Raw genomic sequence first — 27,847 nt, 5'->3', positions numbered from 1 at the left:
ATTAATGCCTAATAAGTATTGATGATGTAACACAAAGTTTTATTATAATAAATTCCCTCGCCGCTACCGTTTTCCCGTCGACATTAATCAGATAGATCCTACACTCTCACAGGCCCCTGTCCGTGTCTAGTGTATCCGGCTCGCGCTAATTTGCTGCGTATAAGGTTACCCACAGTGATCTTCACACGCGCCACTCACTCGCTCGCGAACAGCCCGCTCTTATGGAGCCCTGGTCATGTGATTTACCATCAGAAGTTTGAGTTGAAGTTACCTGAAGTCTTATCAATTTGATATTTAATGAGAAAAAGGATGTTTGCCACTATCAGCTCCCGGGCTATGTGAAACAGCCTCCTATCTGCATTACGAACGCCCAGTTCTAAGCTGTCAGCTTGAAGATGTACCAGGGATGACGCGAACTTGTTGAATTCTGTTCATTTATCACCTTAAACATTTTGGGATTTATTTTGAAAATTTCATAATACAATTAACAACATGATGGATCAGAATATGACGGGAAACTACACCGTGACAACAATTGTAAGTAATATTTAATATGTTCATAACTTGATCACTTTCAGAAGTCACCCACTACGAGTTCTATAGGATATCAGATTGGTATGAAGAGTTTTGCCTCATATTACAAACTTTGTTTTAATTGCCAATTACTAGGTTTAGTAGGAACTGATATTAAACACATGCTTTAGGAATGAAGCAGATATCCGTGTGATATTATCGCTACGCACACCACCACGAAGAAGACATTTATTGATAACATACAAATATTTCTGCGATCTCCATTTACAAATTCAAATGATGTAACTGTTCTAGTATGATCTGTTTTGCGTTGACGTTTAACCTTGTTTGCAGCTGTTTTATTTTACTGGTTAATAAATAAAATTGTAATTCACATTATTATAGCGTTTGGAATTCATATAAATACTAAACTAACAATTCAGTGTAATTCAGTGTAATACACTACATCTCTTATAAAAACGATGAGCATCTTCAAATCATCTTCTAGAATGTATGTACAATTTACACGGGGCTATTTTCATAGTTACAAGATATCCTTATTGAACTAGACCTAATCAACGTAGCAGTAACCTGCACACCAACGCTTTATCAAGTGGAATACGATATAATCTCTAAGACCTGTTGATGTTCAGAGGTTTATTTTCAGCTGGAAGAAATACATTTACTTAGACTCAGACTTAATGAGTTTTTCTTGCTTAGAGAGTTCGTTCTCCTTGCTATTTTTATATATTTGTATATATCGCCAATCTCTGGATTACATTATAGTGAAATACAAGATTTGTGATAATAGTGCCATGAATCATTTTAATGAAACGAAATTTAGAGCTGAAAGGAGTCACCTGATTGTCATTGCTTCAAAGGTCAGGTATTTCTCAGAATGAGGAGAAATATTCTATAAGTTCTACACCCGCACAAAATACCTTCAGCATGCCTTTTCTATAATTGTCAACCGCAACGATAAAGAGGCTTATATTACTTAAGCTCGTATATGTAGATTCAGTGTTGCGTCCTGAATTGGACGTGCAACTTTGGGTACAATGACAAAACAAATGTTGTACTTATACCTGTTTATTATGAAAGTAACGAATATCTGTAGAATTCTCTTGTTCTTAATTCAAAGTAAAATTGTGTCTTTTCAAATCATCATTAAGCATCCCTGAACAAACGTGATATATCTTTTCGCTTTTTTTTCACTAAGCACTTTTCTCTAAATTCTGCTTTTAGTTTCAATCTGGACCTGCTAGGTGCGTTAAATTTCCATGTTCTTGACTGAGAGGTGTGTCTTTAACATGAATTGTAAAATAATTGCTATATTGCGCAATAAGTGTTACTTTAAAAGACATTTTATTACTTTTTGTCTCTTTAGCGTAATAATAAACGTCTCCTTTCCCCGGAAGGTATCACATATAAAACATTCATAAATTGGTGATCAAATTATGATAGCTTCGAGTAGCTCCATTATGGAGGGAAGTAATTAGAAGGGTTGGTTAACGCTAGCAGCAGTAAAGAGAAATATGAAGCAGGCTAGTTGGGTACATCCTAGTGTTAAATGTGGAGTTTCATCTAGCACGTGCATTTCGTTAATTAAACGCTCTTTATTCTATAATATGTTAAAGCCAATTATGACTCTCGTCCGTTCTTGACTTCCACATTTTTAATCCTTGACGAGTGCTTTAAGGCCGAAACAGCTAATAGATATAGTTTTAAATTCAGTATTAGGCATATGCTGTGTTTATTTCTTCAATCATGCATGGATGTGTTGTTCAATTAAGTGTTTTGTACGACCATTAATAACTACTGCTGGTTCAAACACTTCAGATAACGTTCCACGTCAGAAGGATAATGTTTCTCTCAATTTGCGGTAGTTACCAACACTGTACAAAAGCAAAGAAGACATGGATAGGACCGCTTCATATATAGTGTATAATTATGATCTTAAGCGATATTTTTAACGAGAGGAGGTGGAAAGTCATTGATGAACGCGTGTGTATACCTGTCATGGCTAATTCCTGATTTATCACCTGTTGTCAGTAATGATCACATGTACGTCACATGTTACTCAGTTACATGTATGTTGTATTTGTTATGGTATGAAAAATATACATATGTAGTACTTTCACATTTGGAAAGTCAATAAAGATAAATTCCAGGCAAGAGCCGTACACATGTCTGGTTGACATGATTGACTTAACGTTTGGATGACTATATGGTGTAAAAACTTATCGTCACAAATGACGATAAACACAGGTGTCCTTTTCTGACCCCTCACCACATCAGTTGACCAGTGTATGGTTGTGACCAAAGACCTTGGTAGCAGGTGTCTAACTCTCCAGTCACTGCCGAAGGGTGCAGTGTATTAAATGTCACGGCCTAAATATCGGTAAACCATCAATAAATATCAATTCTATTACTGACAAAAGCCCGCGGCGAATTGGTATATACACTACTGACGTTTATGTATAATATATATGTCCTTAAGAAATAAGGACATAAACTAAAAAAAAATGCATCTCGGCCTGTGCCAATCTACGGGATCGAGGATATCAATCCTTTTTACGAACTAACAAACTACTTTTCAAATGCTACTGGTCAGTACCGTACTTAAACCTTAATTAAGATACACCGTTCACAAACCAATACACAACATATTATTGTCCGTCCGTAAAAATGCCCGAGGACATGACGTAGAAATTTCATATAATTCTTAATCACGATATGATAGCGTTGTAGTCGTAACGTAAAACTGATTGTTTGGGGGGATTCCATGGCGATCGTTATTTTACGGCAGATAACGTCTATACTATTATTTTTACACTGATGGTAATTTTTGAATCAAAACATTCACTACTATGTCCATATCGGTCAATTTGAACCAACAGCAGTTTGAAACTAACAATATACACCGCGTTGCTTGTCATATTTAAATGTATATTACCATCAACGTGCCATTAAACTAACATTGAATAAAACTGCCTTATTTGGAAAGTTATCGTTCTATAATACTAGCAGGACAACAGACAAATTATATAACGCGCGTTATTGAAGTTATGTAAGAATTATGATATGATGAATTTCTATTTTGTTTCGTAAGGGTTTTATAATGAAAATACCACGGTGACTGGAAACGGACATCATTTGAAAATAGATTATTGCTTTCGAACGAAATATATATAATTGCGTGGGGAACGCAGTAATATTTCGTTCGAACGCGATAGTATTCCGTTCCCACGCAATATTTTTTCGTTCGAACTCAATAATATTTTATATGATGTCCATTCCCAGCCCCCGTACAATACAGAGTTAATAGAAACATATCATTAAATGACACTTGTAATAGTTTAGGGAAAACAATATAAAAATAACAATGAATGAAATATGGCGTTCAAAACGACGAAGTACAATGTACTACATGTGGTATACGGGCTACAATTGTATTCCATTAACTACTATTATCAATCACGACTAATTCAAACGTGTTACACAAAACCTCCTCAGTAATAACAAATACCCCCATGTGATCAAGACAGTGTTTCAGTGTAGAGTCTCAGAAAACCTAGTTAGGAAACGAACGTTGTCCATCTTTAAAAAGATTCTGAAGGTAAACATATTAACAGCCATGAGCGGGAGTCAGACACTCCAATTCGATGCAGTTCTTCGTTTTGGCTACGTGTGTATACACCACTTCCTTCTCAATAAACCAAACAATGGCTTTAGCGCTCGGCTCATTCCGCTGAAAAACAAATAGCACATTTGTCGACATCATTCGCACAATTGTATATAAAAGCTCGGTGTAATTTTTGAAGTGTGTTGATACATTTATCTTATTGCCAGAACTCTTTCTCTGTAGGCTACCAGGGGAAGTAGTCTGCTATCAAAGTGCCGATCTAGAACAGGGATCGCTCAATTTATCAAATGAGAAGAAATCACTCTCGATCCATCATTAGCTATATGAAGCTCCAGAGATCGCGCTTCCAGAATCTCGAAGTAGCGTGATGGAGTGGTCAGTCTGGCTGGACTGATGACCGTGTGTGATTGCGATATACGTAAACACCTACTTAAGAATCAGTGTTTTCTGACGAAGTGACCATAATCAAATTACTTTCACTTCGACTACACTGACCATAATCAAGTTACTTTCACTTCGACTACACTAGCTACAATTATACTTTGCTGAATTCAAGAAATGTAACTTAAAACAGTATTGAAAATAGGTGGCTTACTGAATGTAGGAGTATTTTGTTGATGGTGTTCATTTAAACAATGAATGCCGTATATTACGTTCGAATGTGAGTAATAGCGATACGAGTGATGAGATCATACATCTTTTGCTACAACATAGATAATTTATCTTTATATTTAAGCGTATCGCGCTTTCTTGTGTTTTTGTATTTAAGAACACCAACACCAAACGCTAACTAAAGTGATCACGTGATAAAATGATGTTATAATCACCAATCACATGGTACATCCTCAAAGCCTTACAAATTGAACGCATTTTCGTTCCTTTTTTTTTAGTTCTTTTTCGTTTATATATTTGTCCTGGTGGTTACATAATAATGACTTAATTTAGATTATCGTGCTTTCTCCATGAGTGTAATAACGAATACTCTCATAGTTATCTCGTCCCATGGCAGTAGCGATTCAAGATTATCGTATTTTAAATCCGTGTTTTTACGATGATGAAAGGAGGGGGGAGGGGGGGGGGGGGGGGGGGGGGGGGTTATTTCGAATCGCTTAATAACATTATCCGTTTCGTTGTGTAACATCTTTCCTGATTTCGTTCTGTTGCGATAAGATGATGTTTAGCGAAGCAAAGAGATGATAATTATCGTTATTTCGAGCAAAATAACAAAATAGCACATATCAGTCATCATTTATTTCCCCATAAAAACCTATGGAAGGTTGACCTACTGTAGATATGTATCATGTTCGGTATCGTGCAAGCTCGCTAATAAAACGATTGTCACGACTAGGATGGCCTGCTACGGTCAATTATGGGATAATATAATAATGTTTCATATAATTGTGATATATTACACTGCACACTTAGTTTATATTTTGTGTTTTGTGCTGTGATAGGTCAATTCAATACAGTTGGTGGCGTGTGGCTGTTTCATTGGTGTTTGGCTCTATATGTATACAAGCGGGAAAAAAGAAACGCATAATATATAACTTTTGGACACTTTGTATAAAAGGCCCGTGCACTACAAATGTTATTCAGTTAAAATTCAGTCGACCGTGACCCCGCTCGACGCTGCATGCTTTAAGCAGATTTTTCAAGAAAGCGTGCATCACGGGTACTCTTGCACCATAGGTGCTGATATAGTACATATCAGTCACACGACTACTCTTTTCGAAGCCATTGCACAGTGAGATGTCGCGTTTGAGTAAAGTCGATAAGGGTAAGGTCATTGCTCTGATAATGCAGGGGCATTCGCAACGTCGTTAGCCCAGCACTATTGTGTATACCCGACAACAATACTCCATTGGCGTCTCAGAGTTTCAGGGAGATTGGGTGGTCGTCCAAGGAGCGGACGCACGCGCATAACGTCGCGATGTAATGATAGAGGCATACGTACATATGTATCTCGCACCTCCGTAAAGAACTCCAGTCGGCGACGGAGACAGCACGTTAAGTTGTCGACACTCATGGTCGGCAAGTGTGTCCAAGAACGATTAGAAACTAGTTGCATTTCAGGCAACGACGTCCCAATAATGGTCCGCCATTTACGCAAAGGCGACGCCAACGTCTAATGCAGTATCTGCTTGCACATATACCTAATTGATTTCATTCGGCCCATTGACGACGCGTGTTGTTCACTGACGAGTCTCGCTTTACGCTTTACTGGTCGGAGAAACGACAATGTCTATCGACATCGTGGTGAGCGACAAATTCGGAGGAGGGTCTGTTATGGTATGGGCAGGGCTATCTCAACGCATGGAAACACCTCTCCTCTCGTGGTTATCGATAGTTATTTTACAGCATTAAGATATCGGGATCCGGTTTTTGAGACCACACATTTTCCTCTTATCCATCAACCTAACCATACGTTGCATGAGGACAACGCGAGGTCCCATGTTGTTAGAGTTTGTCGTGACTATCTGGCTCAAAACAACATTCCAGTTCTTGATTGGTCACCATACAGTCCATAAGCGCGTCGACGTCCCATATAACGTCACTCAACTCACACAGGCCCTTATTCTTGGTTACTTAAACCGTTACCTAATCAACATGGTATTATACGTAACTACGTTACCAAGTTATCGTGTGTATTATACCTTACTAGGTTACCAAGGCTACGTGATACGTTACCAAGTTATCATGTAGTATGATACTAACTACTTTACCGAGTTAATATGTATCATGTACCTAACTACGTTACAAATTTAGCATGTGAATTATACCTTACTAGGTTACCAAGGCTACGTGATACGTTACCAAGTTAACATGTGGTATTATACTAACTACGTTACCAACTTAACATGATTAATACGTGACTACATTACCTTCGTAACGTAATACGTTACCAAGTTAATATGTAATATTATACGTAACAGTGTTACCAAGGTTAGGTAATGCGTGATATTTGTATACGTAACTACGTTACCAATATAATGTAATGTGTTACCAAGTTACGTAATTCGATGCCAATGTTACGTAATATGGTAATTTATTTGTTAAACTGTTTTATTATTTATCGGGTTTCATTGTGCAAAATGATGCTCTTGTTCAAGTGAGTATTTCAGTTATCACCACTGCCCGAGAATACTGCAATCCAGACAGATAATTCAATCCTCGTGAATTAAAGTGTAGGTCCACGCGCGCACGTGACCGTATTGCATTTAGATATAATGATATAAATAATCACACGTGTTTGTATAGTGGCGCTGTCTTATCAAAAAAATAAGTCGATATCACATGTAAATAGAGAGTAAGTGATGATTCCTGTCTATATTTGCTGTTTATCAGACAGACATGTTTGCATGTATTTCATTGATATGCAGTTTTTCTCAGTGATTTAAAAACAGGAAAAACGACAAAATGATCTTTCGAACCAGTGGAAAATACAGAATGTTGAAATAACGAAACATTACATGTATTAACAAAATATCAATCAATAAATACTGTGACGTCACTGCAAGAAACAATAACTTATAGTCCTTATATGTTTCCGAATTACACGGGAAAGGACGGAGGTAAATCTTTGAATCACGTCAAAGGCTAAAAATGATCAGTTCTAGTGGACCTATATTTCTGTAGTTTATTTATCTATATAGGAAGCAGAGATCGCCATATGGTATCAATAACATAACAACCACTTACATGTACGAATACAACGGTGTAAAATATACATATAATAAATGTTTTTGTTCAGATCGGTTTGGCATTGATGCTTGATAATCGTCAATTTTCTGCGGTTGTACAACCTATGGTATACATTTATCTGTAGACTATGTCTAAGAAAGCCGCAAATATATTAGACAGAACGGACACATGTCAAGATCCGATATGTATATACATATTATAAGTAATGCATGAACCTGAATAAAGAGTATCTATATATATACATATACATGTCCGATGCCATCGAGAAAATAAACGTTTGCAGACGTCCGTCTTTCAAATACATAGACAAAATTATCATCTCCATTCAATACCGCTTAGATTGATCCATATTCATATAGGGAAAACACGCCTTAAAAAGTGGTATAGGCACTTAGTGCCCAGCTGTAGAGTCTAAGATAATATTTACAACCTAAATATCACATGTCCAAATATAGAGATCATAAGGTTAGTATTTCATATACAGACAAACGTCAGAGAAACGTATTCGTTAGTCAGATAGTGATGTTTATGACGGTAAATCGTGCGATGTTTATGAAGGGTAGACCACTTAAACAATGCAAACGTGCATTATAGACATATATATATACATATATATATATACCCGGTAAGATGTCGTACATCATACTCGTTTGATTGATGGTAATTCCATAGCAGACGATGGTTAACTGTCTGCTTCCACGTCCAAATAATCCTCATGCATATTAATAAGTCTTCATATCAGAAGATTGGTACTTGGACAACTGCTTCCTTTCATATAACAAGCCAGAACAGAATTACCTTGTATCTCTAACCCGGACAGCTGACACTCTTTCGCTTTCTTTGAAATCCGAAATAGCCAGCATTTTCGTTAACGCAATGTCTTCCCTGGTTTTTCTTTTAGAGAACTCCAACTACCCTGTAATACCATAGAAAACACATCTGGATTCCGTACTATTCGTGTGATGGCTGTGCCATTTTAAGGTAGTGGTCTGTTATGTTTAAATTCGTTAATGTTAACAGTATGTGACACCAGACGCTGGATCCTATTTGGGGGATTTTTTATCAGAAGATTTCCAAATTACCAATAGATATGAATAACAACTTCATTTAAGTATCTATATATTACCGGATAAACTACATGAAATAGTTTTTTTCCCTTTTCAAGAAGCCCAAAGAGACAGTTTTAAGGGCGAAATTTTGGAAAAAAACCAGCTGTTTGGAACTTAATTTAGCCGCCATTAGATTTTGCAAAACTCTGAATGACGACAACAAGTCCCTTAAAATTTGGTGTTTCTTTTACATATTATTATCATTTATCACTAGAAAAAATATCGAACGAATTCTGACCAACAGTAGCCGTGCCATACCACCATAAAGTGTTCTTTATAAGGAAAACAGTTACTTTGATCAGGCACATTCATACTTGTTCTATTTATTATAATTCTATGTCATGACCTGGTATTAACGCCGTCGTAGACCTGTTGACGACATATCCCTCACGCTCACAATACTTTACTTTACATGCTTTACGTGTCAACCACAGTTACTCGGGTTAAGTAAATAGAAATCCATGCTATGCTGTTCAGAGGAAATCACACGGCTTACACAGCAGCGCACTTATCATCCGCTAGGGACATCGTGTATTGAAAATATCTGTCAACGTGGATTACATGTACAGCAGCACGTCTGGTGTGAAGTTTTCTTATCACACTTTGAGGAGTAGTCGAACATAATCACAAACTTCATCGAAAAAACTAATTTGGTTAAATGTGTTGCTGGGATATTTCGATCATACATACAATACGCTAATGCAAGGACGTTTATGTTTATAACGAAAATTATGATAGACAACAACTAGCATTTAAAATGCTGAGCATTAGTTTAAGCACGTGCATAAGTTCCATCGATTCTTCAGAATCCAATTAGCGTTATTCTGAATTTTTTGAATTATGATCAATTGGATTTTAACATTGGCATTAGATAAGGTGAATATCGAGCTGCCTGGTTTATAGTTTGATATGAATTACTACAGATTGTCTGAAGTAACAATAATTACATTGTTACCAAATGGTGACGAGTGCCACAGACAGTGTATGCAATGGTTTGTAATCTTTGGAACTACTTGCGCTTTGGCTCCGCTGTTCCTTCTGGAACACTGCCATGCTTGTTTCCACTCTCTCGACTTCAGCACCCCTTCGTCACTCTTCCTTGTTCCTTCGGGAGAAAAATCCGATTGCTTCCACTTTCCTTTCTAGACCACTTCCTAGTTTTTTTTTTGTTTTTCTCTTCAGGAGGACTACACGACAAATACCATGCTAGACCATTCTATACAGATTGAGAGTTAGATACTGTACTAAAATTGATTCTACCATGTTTGCTATTTAACGCCAGTTTTGATTGGTTAAAAACCATGTATTATTTTCCAATAACCCACGCTCGTGCCAATAATACACGCTCGTGAGTCACGGCTGTTACAATTTTAAATATCTAATATTCACCCGTTTCATAAAAGGTCACTATAGTCGAATGGGCTAATGGGTTAGTCTTTCAATATATTTTTATCACGACGCGAGTTCAAATACTACGGAGGCCCCCACTTTTTTTTCTTTTTTTTTATCCTTTTTTTTTTAATTTTCAAAATCAATGCCATATGATAGATGCTCTTGATCGTAGTACTGTATTGCCTGTATATTTCATCAACAAATAATGCAATACTCAAGAAATAAATTACAAGGTTTTCCCGGGGTTTCTTTGCTGTTTTTCTATTAGAAAGAGGTCGATCTCAGAACTAAACAGTACATGGTAGAATAGAAATAATCAACTTTGACTCGTGTATTGTTGCAGGATATACAACTCGGACTCGGATATTTTGCAATTTTAATTAATGACTCAGGCCTGCGGCCTTCGTTATTAATTTAATTGCAAAATATCCTCGTCCTCGTTGTATATCCTGCAATAATACACGAGTCATCGTTAATTATTTCTTAAATAAAACTCACTTGATTTGTCCTTCCAGGACTCGTCAGTGATGCTAAGGGTTATATATGAGATGACGTAGGATCTCACATTCTGGATGGGGGTCGCAATAGCCACAAAAATAAATTTCATAATTGCAAAATAATGCCAGGCTCCTGTGTATGTTCTTAATTATGTCGACTATTTTAATAAATCGTATCGCGACATCCAAGTCTGTGTCCATTACTCCGTGAGGTCTGTCACGTCTTTTAAATCACGTTAGGTTATATTATCGATTCGTGATTATGTCCTTATTTGATGATGATGATGATGATTTTGTATTACAGTAGTAAATGATGTGTTAACATCAAAGATTGGCTTGCAGAAAAGCAAGAGAAAGCAATCCCTATTGGCGGTTGAAAGTCATGAAACGTTTGCAAATGAAGTGTAAAACTGAAACGTATAAGATCGTCTTACTCGCTCAGGCTAGCGGGGATTTCCCTTAAGCCTGTTGGTAGGGTGTTCTCTTAGACGGGGTAGAGAGCATATTTTTCTCATTTTTAATTGTTTGTCCTTTGAGAGCCTTCATAGCCTTCAAAATGAGAAATGGCTTAATATGGAAATTCCTTTTACACATGATGATATCCATATGTACTTGTAAGAAAATGTCATTATGTTGTTGCTAATAATCTTATTAAAAATAAGTAAATTACATTTCTGTGTGACGGATTCGAAACTGTTTCTTTTTTTGTGCTTTCTTTTGTTAAGATTGGCAATTACTTGTGTGCCTTACAAAATCCACCGCTCAACAACTTTCCGTGTCTAACGAATTAGTCTCGTATCTACAATCATAAACAGGTAAACAAACAATTGACACTAGATAGATAGGCAATTTGGTGGAAGTGTAATGCATTATTACAAGGCGGATGTGAATGATAAAAAAATATGTCCTGGTACATACAGGTCAGACACTGATTTCAAATCAGAGAGTGCATGATAGCCAGGACATTCGCTATACATATTAACACTACTGATGTTGTTGCAGTTGGTGTTTTTATGGAAATTATAATCACGTGTTGTTCAAAATGATGATATGTCAGTTAGTCGAACAATAGACCTGTGTACGTATATGTATGTTTTCTAGTAACTTTTTACCGCTTATCTCTGTACAAGATGTAATATATAACCCTGACATACATCTCAGTGTGTTTACATTAAGCCAGCTCGGAACTCGGAATGGACTTCTCCCAGATCAATCTGAGTAAATCTTAGAAAGAACTGTCATCTTGTGTAATTAGATCTGGTTAGACTTGGACATAAGAGGCTAGATTAATACTCGACTCCACAGATCTGCCAATCACGAGGAAATGTTTACTGTCAGGTAGAGAAACCGAGACAATGGGATACTCACAGCTCAAATTTCATTTAAGATTTGTCTCGTAGATACCTTTTGTTGTATTGCCCACCACTTACACAAAAAAAACTGCCTGTAACGTGACATGACTCTAGAAACATTGCATGGATTGTATTCCTTTGCATACACAAATCAAAAAAATGACACAAACAACAAAGTCATAGTTCTATCAGATTATCGTTAAGAGACTTCCTATAATTTGGTGAAACCACAGCGGTATTATAACGACAGCTTAAATTAGATTTTACAAAGATTATACAGTTTTGTCAGGTTGTTGTGTCGACATCGGTATAAATCTTAAGAAAATAAATGAAAAGAAAATGTATGCCTTCAACATATGTAGTGTAGGATCGTCCAGACTCCCATACGCATTTCTGCACAATGCTTAAGAGTCAGCGGTCTTCCTGATTTGAAATCCCAAGGGCCCGCTAACAATATACAATTGGGTTCTATGCATTCTATGAATCACGGAACCACCTGAAGAAACGGATCAGAACAGAGACATTTTGCTACGTCGGGATATGATCAATGTACCATGTCACATCAAATGTCCATTATTTTCAAATATTTGTAGTTATCAGACGACATCGAGTCTGAGTTCTACATGTATGTTTCGTTAAGTAGTTGTTTTAGGCTAGAATTTCCAGATTGAAATGTTGTCTTTGTACATAAATATTTCCAACTTTTCATACAGAATTGGAATCGTTGCAAAGCTGAAATATTACGGTATTGATATGTGGTTGGACATATGAAAACAATGCTACAGTCTCAATTCGATTTAAAGTATATGTACATGTATTTATATACATAAATACATAATTGCAACTTGTTTTTGGTTTATGTATATCAGATTAAGTCAATTCTTCCCTCGGCGTTGAAAATAGTGCTTAATGGCGAACAATGTTCTACATTAGCTTCCTAGATTTACGTTCAAACTAATAATTTAAAGTACATGGCCTGATTAGGATATTGTAAGAAACAATTATCTAAATAACAATTCCAGTACAAACCAATTAATTGTCGTTGAAGCGAGGCTGCAGAATTAGGACAAGATAATTGTTACGGACTCATTTATCTAAATACGGGCACTTATTTTGTGATTTGTTTACTATCGGCACTCTATACAATTACCTGAGGAGACGTCTCCCTGTATGGCGTACAGATCTGTAGAACCACTGCGCAATAAGCAACAATATACCACAGTAATGGCGTATAAGGTGGCAAGTCCAATAGTTACAATCAAAGTATGTGCGACTCAAAGATGGGGTACCGATGGTGATTTAACCAGTTTAATTTGTACACATTGGAATATGATCAGCTCCATGGGAGCTAATTATGATTCGGACAGTTCCATTGAACCAATTAGGTTCGACGATCTATTCTATGGGAGCCAATGAGGAGCTGATCAGTTCCATTTGAATCCTTGAGGATCTATGGGAACCAGTTAGGTTCGATTGATTTCATAGATGCAATATACATGTAGGATTTATCAATTGAAATAGAAGCCATTCAGGATTGGTCGTTTCTAAGGCTACTAACGTCAAACAAGTGTATTACTTAGTGTAAATTTGACACTATCTTTATTTAGAAAGTATAGGGTACAACAATGGTTTGTATCAATATATCAGTATCGTAGCGTGGATTTACTCCGTATTGGTGTTACCTTAGAAAGAAGACATGAATTATTGGTATTTTTAAATAAATGTTGGTATCATTGATATACTTTTAATTATTGTATACTTGAAATACTCCTTATGATGTTGTTGTCACTGTTTTGACCTGTGCTAGTTATATATACTATTTGTTTATTCGATTTAACGCATGGTGATTGATATTTTAAAAGAGAGGAAAGAATCACAGCTCAGTCAAAAATATTTGCTTAACAAAGCATGTAACTTGTTAAAAGACCAATTTACTTATAAAGCTAATATTATCTATGCCAATCTGATACCGTTTGCATATAGACTAAATGTATCTATTATTCATATTTTACGCAAAATGATATGCGAACAATATTCATTTTGTATTGGTCTAGCTGAATGACGAATAAAACATTATTTACTCCAACATTGGTTATCCTACTTTAAAGTTTCATGATGATTTCTGTATATAATTCATATATGTTTATAAAAAGTGTAAATGGTATATTGTGTAACGTAAAAAGGTATGACTGCATGTTTAACTTTTTATATAACTGTTACAGACGCTCACCTACATCGGTCACAATGGCGTTATTATGTCCTATTTATCCCACTGTTAAAGTGGCAGGGGTTTAAATGTTTCACTGACGGATACAATCTATCAGTGATGTTGGAACCCTAACCAAATCTAATGCATCGTATAAAAAACAATTATTTTGGCTGTTCTGCCATCACAAGATCTTTTACCCAATCCGGATTTTCATTTACCCGGTCCATCGTGCTCCAAATTTCTCATCTGTTGAAGTGTGTAGCATTTAGAGGTCAAATTGGTGTGCCCGACTGTGTTATGGCTGTAATTAAACGGAACAACGTGCTTTTTTCCTAGTTTGACCTTGTGTAACCCTAAATGTGGCGTGTATTTAGCTCGCAGCCAGTGAACCAGGGGAAGGATAGCCTTATCTTGATGGTCACTGCTAGAGCATATTAGCCATCTCCAATAGCATGTGGTCAATATTCTTTCAAATCTTTCTGGCTCACATGTGTTGAAGAGTCTATGAAAGAACGATGATAAACATAAAACACATATTTTTTTCTTTTAATTTAGGGAATTTGTACATTAATTATCTTGCAATATATAAGCCAAATTACTGAAATTACCAGAGGCTCGGTAAAATAAGTCGTGACGAAGTTCATGAATCAATTCCCAAACGAAATGGCATTCGTTTATTTTTATCTATGTATACTGGTGATTGTTAACAGTTGTGAATAATCTAGTTGTAATAAAATGCTCATTCAAGGTTGGAGACTGGAGATGTCACGTCATTTAATAATACAGTAAAACCTCACTATAAGACCACCTGGGGGTCCGTGTCAAAGTGGTCTTAATAGCGAGGCTGTCTCAATACCGAGGGGGGCCAAATTGAGCTAGACCATCAAGAACCGTAACTTTTAATTGATTGAACTCAGGTGCAAGTTGTATAGATTTGGCTAAATAATTTGTACATGACACGAGACTGGTTGTCATTCATTTTCATTCAATCGAAATATAGACTTTTAATCAAACATATAATGACCATTAATCTTCATGAAAACAACTTCAGAACATTTTGTAATCACATGTCAATAACCCTATTGCTTTGCAATATTATTCTTGGATACGGTTTGAGTGTTTTAATCCTTTGTGCCGATATAAACTTCATAACAACCAACATGCATGTATGTGACGTCATTTAAATATTACTTTACAACATCAAAGTATATCATACTAAACTACTTAATACGAAACAAAAGATATGGCAGATATGCATTCCAAACAACAGCAATAAACATACAATTTATTTCGTATTAAGTTAAAGTTTAAAATAATTTACCTATACCCTTGAGCAGTAGGTTTAATATGGTATGCGTTCGAGCTTCACGTTAACGTATATGTAGTTTTAACGAAATATGTTAATTACAGTAAACGTGGTAGTGAGATCGTCATTTTCCGTATTCATTTAGGTCTCTTGTCTGATCCCGATTCCTGAACGTAAAGCCTCTTTGTGTTTTCGTAACATAGATATATTTGGATGATAGAAAATGAACCCTGATGATGATGTAATATGATATTCAGTATCGTAGATTTCCATAACAGCAACTAAAGCGGGAAACTACCCACTGATTACGGATAATCTCTAATACAGTGCTCCATTCTCTATATGTAAATGAGTCGTGAATAATATGCCATACACGCGTAAGCAAACTGATTTGTTTTGAAGAATGGCGGACTGCCGATCAAAGCCACATATATCAAAAGCCCAAAGTCGACCAGACGAACTGGTTGCTACTGCGAACGCAAAGAAAATGAGTGAGCAAAATCACGACATTATCTAAATCACAACATCATCTAGGACGTACAGCGTCAACTTGGGTCTGTGAGACAAAAACAAGAGATAGAATAAAAGTGGAAAGTCAGCCTGAGATGGCAGTGAAACATCTCGGCATGTGATAAAAGAATCCATGCTTTTCTGCTTATCATCCCGGATGTAACTCGGCGTGCGGAGGGTTGGTTCACGTCATATCTTTAGATGTTTATCGCATACTTTACATGTGAATCGTTGACGATACTGAAATCTAAATGAAGATAAGCCCAGACGAGTTTATGAAATTTAGCTTTAAAAAGTTTTATATCTATATATATAAAGCAAGAAAGGCTTTAAGGAATCTCCTAAACTGATGTTTTAGATAGGAAAGCATTTTTGGTTTCAAGGGAAAAAATCTTAGCTAAGGAACTCTCCTTGATGTCAAGAATATTGATAAAGTTAAGACCAGTAAGATCGCATATACCTTAACATTAGACTAATCACTAGTTTCTGTCATCTTAAGAATTTCAATAATTTCCTTTGCAATCAACACCACAACTACGTAAGTTTGTAAACTTAGAATTAGACAGATTTCCGAAGACATCAAAGTTAAAAGTCTCATTTTATCGTGAATCAAGATTCTATAAATAATGGCTAGTCTACCTTAACGAGACCAAGTCCCACTGTTGTACATACATCACATAGACACGGACGTCAATGTACACAGCTTCACTTGTGAATGATACGCATAACAGACACGGACGTCAATGTACACATCTTTCGTGTGACCGACACATTATAAAGACCCTGGAGTTAAATACACAGCTCTAGGTGTGAATGGCACACTTTTCAGACACGGGAGTTGATCATGGATACGAACATCGATACACATTCACTGGTGTCACTCACTACCGATAATATGCACTATAAAACATGATAGTGACTAAAGCCAAGATCGCGCATGCGTACAGCGTACCCAGAACGGTAATAACAAATGAAACAACGTTAAAGTAAATTAAAGAAGTTTAAACTAGAGACAAAGAAAGTACATGTATATAAACACGATTCCGTTACTTAGGACAGGTGGAAGTACGCAAATGTTCGTTAGCGGACCTGAAAGTACACAGCACTATTGAATATAACGCTACAACCACGGGCGTCAATATGGTCTGCTTGGTTTGTAACTGACAAATATACAATGTATATGGGGTGCTGTGTTTCGCCATTTTAGAAGAATCATAAAAAATAAAATGAAATAAAAATAAGTTCACCAGAGAGAGGTACTACCTTTTTGTCCCTTCCGTCAAACATAAACATTAATAAACACAAATATAAAAATAGCATTTTCTGTCTTTGCATACATACATGTATGTAGGATATTCAATATTCAAAATACAATTTTTGTACATAATATTGGCTTTCATATTTCGTTGGTGCCTTCTCTTTACGGCGAGTTTACACACTGGCCCGACATTTTTGTCGTTCTTGCACTAAAATGCTTCTGCACCTATTTACATATGTAATAGTTTTGTATATTTTACAATATACCACAATGTTTGTGTATTTCAAAATACGTATACATTGTATGTTATTGCAACATAAACACATTCAACTTAGCTCCTTATCCTTGGCTGTTAAGAAGATAAATACGCCCTGTCTTGGTTGTTAAATCCTGTACCTTCCCTATACCCGTGCTGTGAATACCTAGCCGCCTGGAAGAGGAGTACATTTCAAAAACACTACACAGACTATTTTCTTGCTAATTATACGGACCGTTTAAGAAACCTAGGATGGAAGCGCGCTTTGTGGAATTAATCGTTTCGCCAACACCGTCTGGATGATGAAAAAGCATTTGTTTACTTAGAAAACTGAACTGATAAAAGATACTAGGCGTTCAACTATTTATTTTTGTAGAGGAGGTTTTTTTTTTCTTTTCTTCTCCTTTCCTATTTTGCGTATCCAAGTCAATGTTCTCCTTCTGCTAAAGAGCAAGTATACACACGTGTAAACATTATAGAGTCCATATATATCAATTGATATATGTCTACTGTATTTATTCTTTTAGATTCTGTTTATTTTTCATATCTTTCTTATGCTTTTTTAGAATACATATTTATTGTGTCAAATTTTACTCGCGGTACCAATGAATAGGTACCTGTTTAATATATAATCAATCTCTCTCTAGTGATTTTGTTTCATTTTGGGGGTTTATTTCCACATTATTTAGTCTGGTGATTAATGTTATCAATAATATAAAAATGATATTTGTACTAAAGTATGTAGATATGCCTTAGGCAAGCACGTGGATAAATATATGAAGCATCACCAAATGCCTATTTACTGACCCGGGGGCGTTTGCACCTCAATCTTAATCGCGTAAAATGTTATGCAACTGCTACAGAAATTATACACAAGTGCTGATCGATATGATAAGACTGAAACGGAGAATGAGTATGGGTCCGTGTGAATAGTTTAATGATTCAATAATAGTTTAAAATCACCACGGAAAAATAAACCACAGTATCTGACAAAATGGAACAAGAAGACAAAGCGTTTCCTGTTATGTATACGAATCATATCAACATGGAGAAGAAAACATTAATGCCGGAGACAAACAGTCTGATCTCCATAGCATTAAACCACAGACTAATTCCAACAGCCGAAATATATTCCTCCTAATCCTCTCAAACGTATCAGGAAAAGAATTAAGAAAGATAACGTATAGTATTATATTATTCAACACCTGGTTCGTTTCAGGACCAGGAACAGTAATGAATTGACTACCTTCGAGGTTTAACGTCTTATAATGAAATTCAAACGTATAATTGACAATACATTTCTTAAAGCTGAAGATTGACTCCTACTGCCTTTCGTTAAACAGCTTTATTAGAATAAGTATGAGTAATTGAAATATTGTGTTGGTAATCTGCAAACCCGAGAAGTGAATATTTCTCTCAAAACGCAGGCAATGTAAGAAGCAGGATTAGCGTTGAATTAACAACCAACCTATTCCTACAATAATGAGTACAATACCTTGCGTTATGTTTACAGCATGAACACTATCGCATTATTTAACTTTATTTTTTTTTCATTTTCATCATATCATTTGTTTTAAGGGATCCAAACAATGACCTCGAGCAGGTTGTATAGAGTGTAGTTGTCGTTTATGGTATATTGCATTTCTTTCTCGTATTTATTTTTCGAAAATAACAAAAAACACAAGCTCGAGCTTGACCTGTTTCTACCGCAATAAAAAAATATTTTTGGATGAGATTACCTGCTTTTTGTCAACGTGTTTTCTTTAATAATATAATTATGTTGGGTTGTACGGATATGACCTTAAGTGAAATGCCGCAACTTAATATACAAAACTAACAATTCCGGAAATGTGTTGAAATAGTATAATTTATTACAAATCATTCCAAATAATTAGCATATTTATGATGTTTAAAGAGTAATTAATTGATAGGAATATCTTTTCTCTCTCTCTCCGGGTCAAGGTCACCGTGTCAACCAATTAAAACGAACTTAATGTTATTCAACAGCTGCAATGATTTTTATACCTTGGGGGTATAATAACACCCATCTATTGTGGTAGAAAATACGATATTCATTGACTAAGTACACTGTACGATATTCATACGACTAGCTACGATATTCATACGACTAATTACGATATTAATAAAACTGGCTACGATATCCATACGACTAATTAAGATATTCATATGCCTAATTACGATATTCACACGACTAATAACGATATTCATATGACTAAGATATTCATATGCCTAATTACGATATTCACACGACTAATTACGATATTCATATGACTAATTACGATATTCACACGACTAATTACGATATTCATACGACTAATTACGATATTCATATGACTAATTACGATATTCATATGACTAATTACGATATTCATATGACTAATTACGATATTCACACGACTTATTACGATATTCATACGACTAATTACGATATTCATATGACTAATTACGATATTCATATGACTAATTACGATATTCATATGACTAATTACGATATTCATATGACTAATTACGATATTAATAAAACTGGCTACGATATCCATACGACTAATTAAGATATTCATATGCCTAATTACGATATTCACACGACTAATAACGATATTCATATGACTAAGATATTCATATGCCTAATTACGATATTCACACGACTAATTACGATATTCATATGACTAATTACGATATTCACACGACTAATTACGATATTCATACGACTAATTACGATATTCATATGACTAATTACGATATTCATATGACTAATTACGATATTCATATGACTAATTACGATATTCACACGACTTATTACGATATTCATACGACTAATTACGATATTCACACGACTAATTACGATATTCACACGACTAATTACGATATTCACACGACTAATTACGATATTCACACGACTAATTACGATATTCATATGACTAATTACGATATTCATATGACTAATTACGATATTCATATGACTAATTACGATATTCACACGACTTATTACGATATTCACACGACTTATTACGATATTCATATGACTAATTACGATATTCATATGACTAATTACGATATTCACACGACTTATTACGATATTCATACGACTAATTACGATATTCACACGACAATTACGATATTCACACGACTAATTACGATATTCACACGACTAATTACGATATTCACACGACTAATTACGATATTCACACGACTAATTACGATATTCATATGACTAATTACGATATTCACACGACTAATTACGATATTCACACGACTAATTACGATATTCACACGACTAATTACGATATTCATACGACTAATTACGATATTCACACGACTAATTACGATATTCATATGACTAATTACGATATTCACACGACTAATTACGATATTCACACGACTAATTACGATATTCACACGACTAATTACGATATTCATATGACTAATTACGATATAAATCTGGGACCCCGTATCTTCATTATTAACTGGATTAGATATCGACGAACTTCTCTCTCAATTATATTTAATGTGATATATTAAAAGAAATTTTAGATTTTTGTGTTCCCCGCCCCCAATATAAACTTACTCCTAATATTAGAATAACCTGTCCAAAAATAAACGTTCTCGGCTTTCAATATGAGAAAGCCCAACCACAAATTGAATTACACTAGGAACTGTGTGTTTAATCTAGATGTCCAATAAACTTACACCTCGTTAATCCTAAATAAGAGAATGTCTCAGTTCTACACAATATACAAACCGAACGTTTAACTTATCTGTCTCCGTGAGTATCATGATTGGTTCGTCTGATTTTAGAGGAAATCATCGTGTTCCATCAACTTGGCATAACAAATATAGTGATGAGTTGGTTATGGAAAAGCATTCTCTCCGCAGAAACATACCGTTACGACTAATGACTATGATGGGCGTGAGTACATTTATTTCCTGTGGAATTGGTTTGACTGGCTATCCAATTCTTGATGTTTCCTGGAAACTTACGATTTCCAAACAACCGGAGGTATGTTTGATTAGCAGTCGTATCGTCTAGACATTATAAGTAACGCCTGCGTCTTAAAGGAGTGAATTGAAGTCATCACGGGCGTCACAAAAAAGATAACAATTCCACAAATGACTTAATTAAAACAATCGTCGGTTTTGTACATGTAACATCTTCCCGAGTTTACTATACCCATTAGAGATGCGTGTAAAACAGACGGCACGTGAAATGATATAAATTAAGTAGCCATTATTTCAATGTTCACTTTTTTTTTCAAGCAATCGTTGTAAGATTGCTATCATTGGCTGTCTTGGGGTTTGTTTTAACATGAACTGATGTTATAATACGTTAATTTTTGTTGTATTTCCAGGTGGAACATTTACAGCCTATTTAGAAGAATTCATATATATATATATATATATAATTCAAGGACAAAAACCCTGTAATTCCTATTGTATTGCTTTCCTACGGATATTTTAAGTTAAGGAGTATGTATGAAACTGGTCCCTGCTACTCGTGCACTTTTTGCATAAATTTTGTCTTCATGTTTTTACCTGTTGTATTGATTATTCATAAATTTTTTTCTTATCCTTTTTTACCGCTTCCATATTTTTTTTATTGCTTGTGATACCAGCAGATACCTCCATTTAGAAACCTCTTTCAAAAGATAGTCTTAAGATGTATATACCACATAGATTCGTACTGATATTTTTAGTGCAAAAATATTATCCCTAAAACTGCGACTGTTTCTGGAGCGGTAAACACATATCGAAAGACGAAATAGGAATAATAATATAGAATATAAAAAATGGATGTTAAAGTACTTTTTCTTTATTTTTTCTGACTTCCCTTCCTGGATTTCATCACGTCCGTCCCCAATCATCACAAACGAGTCCTACATTTGTAGTAGGACAACATAGCTCCTTGACATCCTATTTTGTGATATGTATTGTACGCTATGTATCATTACATTCATATTTTAAAAAGGTTAGTCACCAGTAGGTCTTTCTTAAACTAATGCTGCAAGAATTCTTCTACTAGGTAAGAAAATCAATGTTATTCACTGGAAATGCTGGTTCTAATAACTTAAACATTTTCAGAACATGATCTTAACTCGTCGTACCTATATCACCTGTTATATATATGTATATAATGTATATAAACCTTTTCCTTTCGTTGGTATTTAACGCAAAACATGTTCCTGGCCAGAGTCTGAATTCCATTTTGGTTCGTCAATATGTACTACTGCCAGATATTTCTTAACATGAAGTATTAATCTTGAAATCGAAACGACATTTATCATGAACAGTACTCGTTTTACTCGTTTTATGGCAAAATACAGTCTAAGTTTGATACAGTGAGAATATTTAAGTCCGTGATGAATTCTTAATGGCCCATCAACAATATGATGGTCATTAGGGCCATCATATTGTCAGTAAAAATGGTCAAAAAACGAAACATCTAACAAACGAAACTTGTGAAGTGTAAATTTATATTGGTGCACTAAACTATAGTTTAAAATGAAAAAAATGGTGGCTACTGTTGCTCAAATCTTGTGATACATTCCAACAGCTTTTAGATAATTAAAAATATTGTACTTGCTATGCTGTTTAAAAAACAAAAACTCTCGTTGGTTGTTGATCAATAAATTCAATGAAATATGTTTAACTATGAATGGTTTATTTTATACAGTGCAGTAATCTTCACACCTCGATACTAAAATAAAATAAGTAAGGATGCGTTATATCTGTATGGCCCATCCCAAGACGGACAAGAACAACTTCGGCTCGGCGATGGTCTCTGCAGCAGAAGAGCATTCACGTTATTTTCTTTAGTCGCGTGTAATCAATTATTTAAGGTGGTTTGAAGGAAAAGTGTCTGTTTGAGAACTCTTTTGTATCTCGTTTACGTTCTTACGACTACATATAGCAATCCGTGTAAATAATACAAAGATATATTTATAGTGTCAAGTCTTATTTTCCAGGCTTTCCTTCTGGATATTTACATTTTTGCTTCTAAAGTTACAGAAGAGCAAAAATCTTATAACATGTAATAAAGGTGTTATCTTTTAATTCTTCTTAATATTCTAATTAATCACAAAATTGTCAAATGGTTAAAGCATGCGGTTGTGCGCATGTCCTTACACATTTTACATTCATTAAGACCAACTTAGCTCATTAACTTCCTTACTGGAATTCGTTTGATATCATTGAAGGAAGAAATAGCGTTATGTGTAGATTTGTGTATATCATATATCTATATAATCATATGGATATTGTAAAGGCACTATTCACACATGCGCAATTTTGCAGTATCATTTGATCGATGCCGGTATGAACCTAAATTCAATTTGCTGGCGTTGAGCGGTACAAACACGCCTGTCTATAACGTGTCAGAAAAATGCAATAGGGTATCTTTTATTCCACATTAGAGTACATTTTTTGCACCGTAAGAAGGATTTCCGTTTATAACAGACATTGCTGTCAAAACGGCCTCAGGTCACACTGTCTGCTCATTCATCAATCTCACAATTCCCTTGTGGAGGCCGATTCCAAAGTTTCGATAAATCATGGTTTGAAGTACGTAAAGAGTATACTCTATAGTGTATTGACGCAAATTTCCTCAGAATTTCAAATTTGTTTACTAATCGCACATTATTGCTCGCTCATGTTAAAAAAAACTGCAATACGAGTGTACCAAGGCGTGAACAACACTGTAATTATATCTCAGTATCGATAAACCAAGGACGAAGGATGTCACTGCCAAAAAAAGGGGTATTACGTAGAAAAAGACAGTTATCCCAAGGGTAGATCTGACATTTACCGTCTACGAAGAGGAATGCACCGACAACCTCAACGCCTTCTGTTAGATTCTTCAGGGGGGGGGGGGGGGGGGGGGGTGGCAAATTTTAATAACACGCTTCGTTCAACAACATTAGAGACGCTTACAGTTACTGTCTGGAAAAACATTTAAATACGTCTAGGATAGATATACGTTAATACTCGTGTCTCTTTTAATTATCGAAGGTATATGAAATTACTATCAATAGTTACTAAGCCATGCATGAAACAACTATGAACCATCTGGATTATATCGTAACAGGAGAGGAAAATACAACGATCAGATTAGGACTCGAACCCGGAATCTAGACGGACCCTCTAACCCAGGGACTCCGGAATCCAGACGGACCCTCTAACCCAGGGACTCCAGAATCTAGACGGACCCTCTAACCCGGGGACTCCGGAATCTAGACGGACCCTCTAACCCAGGTTATCCGGAATCTAGTCGGACCCTCTAACCCGGGGACTCCGGAATCTAGACAGACCCTCTAAGCCGGGGACTCCGGAATCTAGACGGACCCTCTAACCCAGGTCATCCGGAATCTAGACGGACCCTCTAACCCGGAGACTCCGGAATCTAGACGGACCCTCTTACCCGGGGACTCCGGAATCTAGACGGACCTTCTAACCCAGGGACTCCGGAATCCAGACGGACCCTCTAACCCAGGGACTCCAGAATCTAGACGGACCCTCTAACCCGGGGACTCCGGAATCTAGACGGACCCTCTAACCCAGGTCATCCGGAATCTAGTCGGACCCTCTAACCCGGGGACTCCGGAATCTAGACGGACCCTCTTACCCGGGGACTCCGGAATCTAGACGGACCCTCTAACCCAGGTCATCCGGAATCTAGACGGACCCTCTAACCCAGGGACTCCAGAATCTAGACGGACCCTCTAACCCGGAGACTCCGGAATCTAGACGGACCCTCTTACCCGGGGACTCCGGAATCTAGACGGACCTTCTAACCCGGGGACTCCGGAATCTAGACGGACCCTCTAACCCGGGGACTCCGGAATCTAGACGGACCCTCTAACCCGGGGCCTCCGGAATCTAGACGGACCCTCTAACCCGGGGCCTCCGGAATCTAGACGGACCCTCTAATCTAGGGACTCCGGAATCCAGACGGACCTTCTAACCCGGGGACTCCGGAATCTAGACGGACCCTCTTACCCGGGGACTCCGGAATCTAGACGGACCCTCTAACCCGGGGCCTCCGGAATCTAGACGGACCTTTTAACCCGGGAATCCGGAATCTAGACGGACCCTCTAACCCGGGGACTCCGGAATCTAGACGGACCCTCTAACCCGGAGACTCCGGAATCTAGACGGACCCTCTTACCCGGGGACTCCGGAATCTAGACGGACCTTCTTACCCGGGGACTCCGGAATCTAGACGGACCCTCTAACCCGGGGACTCCGGAATCTAGACGGACCCTCTAACCCGGGGCCTCCGGAATCTAGACGGACCCTCTAACCCGGGGCCTCCGGAATCTAGACGGACCTTCTAATCCGGGGACTCCGGAATCTAGACGGACCCTCTAACCCGGGGACTCCGGAATCTAGACGGACCCTCTAACCCGGGAACTCCGGAATCTAGACGGACCCTCTAACCCGGGGCCTCCGGAATCTAGACGGACCCTCTAACCCGGGGCCTCCGGAATCTAGACGGACCTTCTAACCCGGGGACTCCGGAATCTAGACGGACCCTCTAATCTAGGGACTCCGGAATCCAGACGGACCCTCTAACCAGGGGACTCCGGAATCTAGACGGATCATCTAACCCGGGGACTCCGGAATCTAGACGGACCTTCTAACCCAGGGACTCCGGAATCTAGACGGACCCTCTAATCTAGGGACTCCGGAATCCAGACGGACCTTCTAACCCGGGGACTCCGAAATCTAGACGGACCCTCTTACCCGGGGACTCCGGAATCGAGACGGACCCTCTAACCCGGGGCCTCCGGAATCTAGACGGACCTTCTAACCCGGGGACTCCGGAATCTAGACGGACCCTCTAACCCGGGGACTCCGGAATCTAGACGGACCCTCTTACCCGGGGACTCCGGAATCTAGACGGACCCTCTAACCCGGGGACTCCGGAATCTAGACGGACCCTCTAACCCGGGGACTCCGGAATCTAGACGGACCCTCTAACTATTTCCCCCCCGACGTTCAGTCCTGGCCGATTCCGATACATTAATGTGAATTATTGACGGATTGTATACATAATAGAATGTGTTGTTAATTCAAGATCTTTTTCAAATTATAAAATGTATATATATGTTTGTAATACTGAGATATATGAGCTATTGTAGTGTATGATTCTGAGCCTTGATCGTGACACTAATCCCCACGGGACAGTAATCTGAGATGGACAATGCATCACGTCTGACCGGCACTTCAGACACACACAGCTTAATACATCATATAGACTAGATATATCTCATTCGTTCCGGACAGTTTTCTAATCAGACGATCTCTAATAATTTGAAATGGATATACAACGTATGTATGACTTAGCTGAGATTGCGCAAAATACACAGTGATCAGATTTCGCCAACTCGCTAAATAAACTGTCTTCTATTCTGCCAATTGGCAATCCCTGTTTAATTTTAATATTTGTCAGGGACATCATACAGCTGTTTCGTCCTTCTAGGACTCGTCAGTGATGTTAGGGACATCATACAGCTGTTTCGTCCTTCTAGGACTCGTCAGTGATGTTGGGGACATCATACAGCTGTTTCGTCCTTCTAGGCTTCGTCAGTGATGTTAGAGACATCATACAGCTGTTTCGTACTTCTAGGACTTGTCAGTGATGTTGGGGACATCATACAGCTGTTTCGTCCTTCTAGGACGCGTCAGTGATGTTAGGGACATCATACAGCTGTTTTGTACTTCTAGGACTCGTTTGTGATGTTTGAGACATCATACAGCAGTTTCGTCCTTCTAGGACTCGTCGGTGATGTTAGAGACATCATACAGCTGTTTCGTCCTTCAAAGACTCGTCAGTGATGTTAGTGATACATACAGCTGCTTCGTACGTCATAAACTGGATTAATTAGGACATATATTTTTGTGTATATTGGATAATTGTACAAAAGACCCACAATATATAAGTACCTTCATAATACAAAGTTAAAGCTAGATACACTAGAGCCAGAAATGAAATAAACTTTATCATACAGCTGTTTCGTCCTTCTAGGACACGTCAGTGATGTTAGGGACATCATACAGCTGTCTCGTCCTTCTACGACTCG

General features: G+C 37.1%; 1 protein-coding gene across 1 annotated transcript in view; it reads left to right on the top strand.

Annotated features, from left to right (window-relative positions):
• Positions 1 to 202: 202 nt before the first annotated feature.
• Positions 203 to 27,847, top strand: part of LOC117344008 (secretin receptor-like) — a 98,732-nt gene continuing 71,087 nt past the window's right edge. The window contains exon 1 of the mRNA XM_033906602.1: positions 203 to 537. Within this exon, the coding sequence (XP_033762493.1) occupies positions 493 to 537 (45 nt within the window). The 5' untranslated portion in view covers positions 203 to 492. The remainder of the gene's footprint in view (positions 538 to 27,847) is intronic.

The sequence above is a fragment of the Pecten maximus genome, chromosome 15 (genome assembly GCF_902652985.1).
Source record: "Pecten maximus chromosome 15, xPecMax1.1, whole genome shotgun sequence".
Lineage (NCBI taxonomy): Eukaryota > Metazoa > Mollusca > Bivalvia > Pectinida > Pectinidae > Pecten > Pecten maximus.
This window is presented reverse-complemented; position numbering and strand designations above follow the sequence as displayed.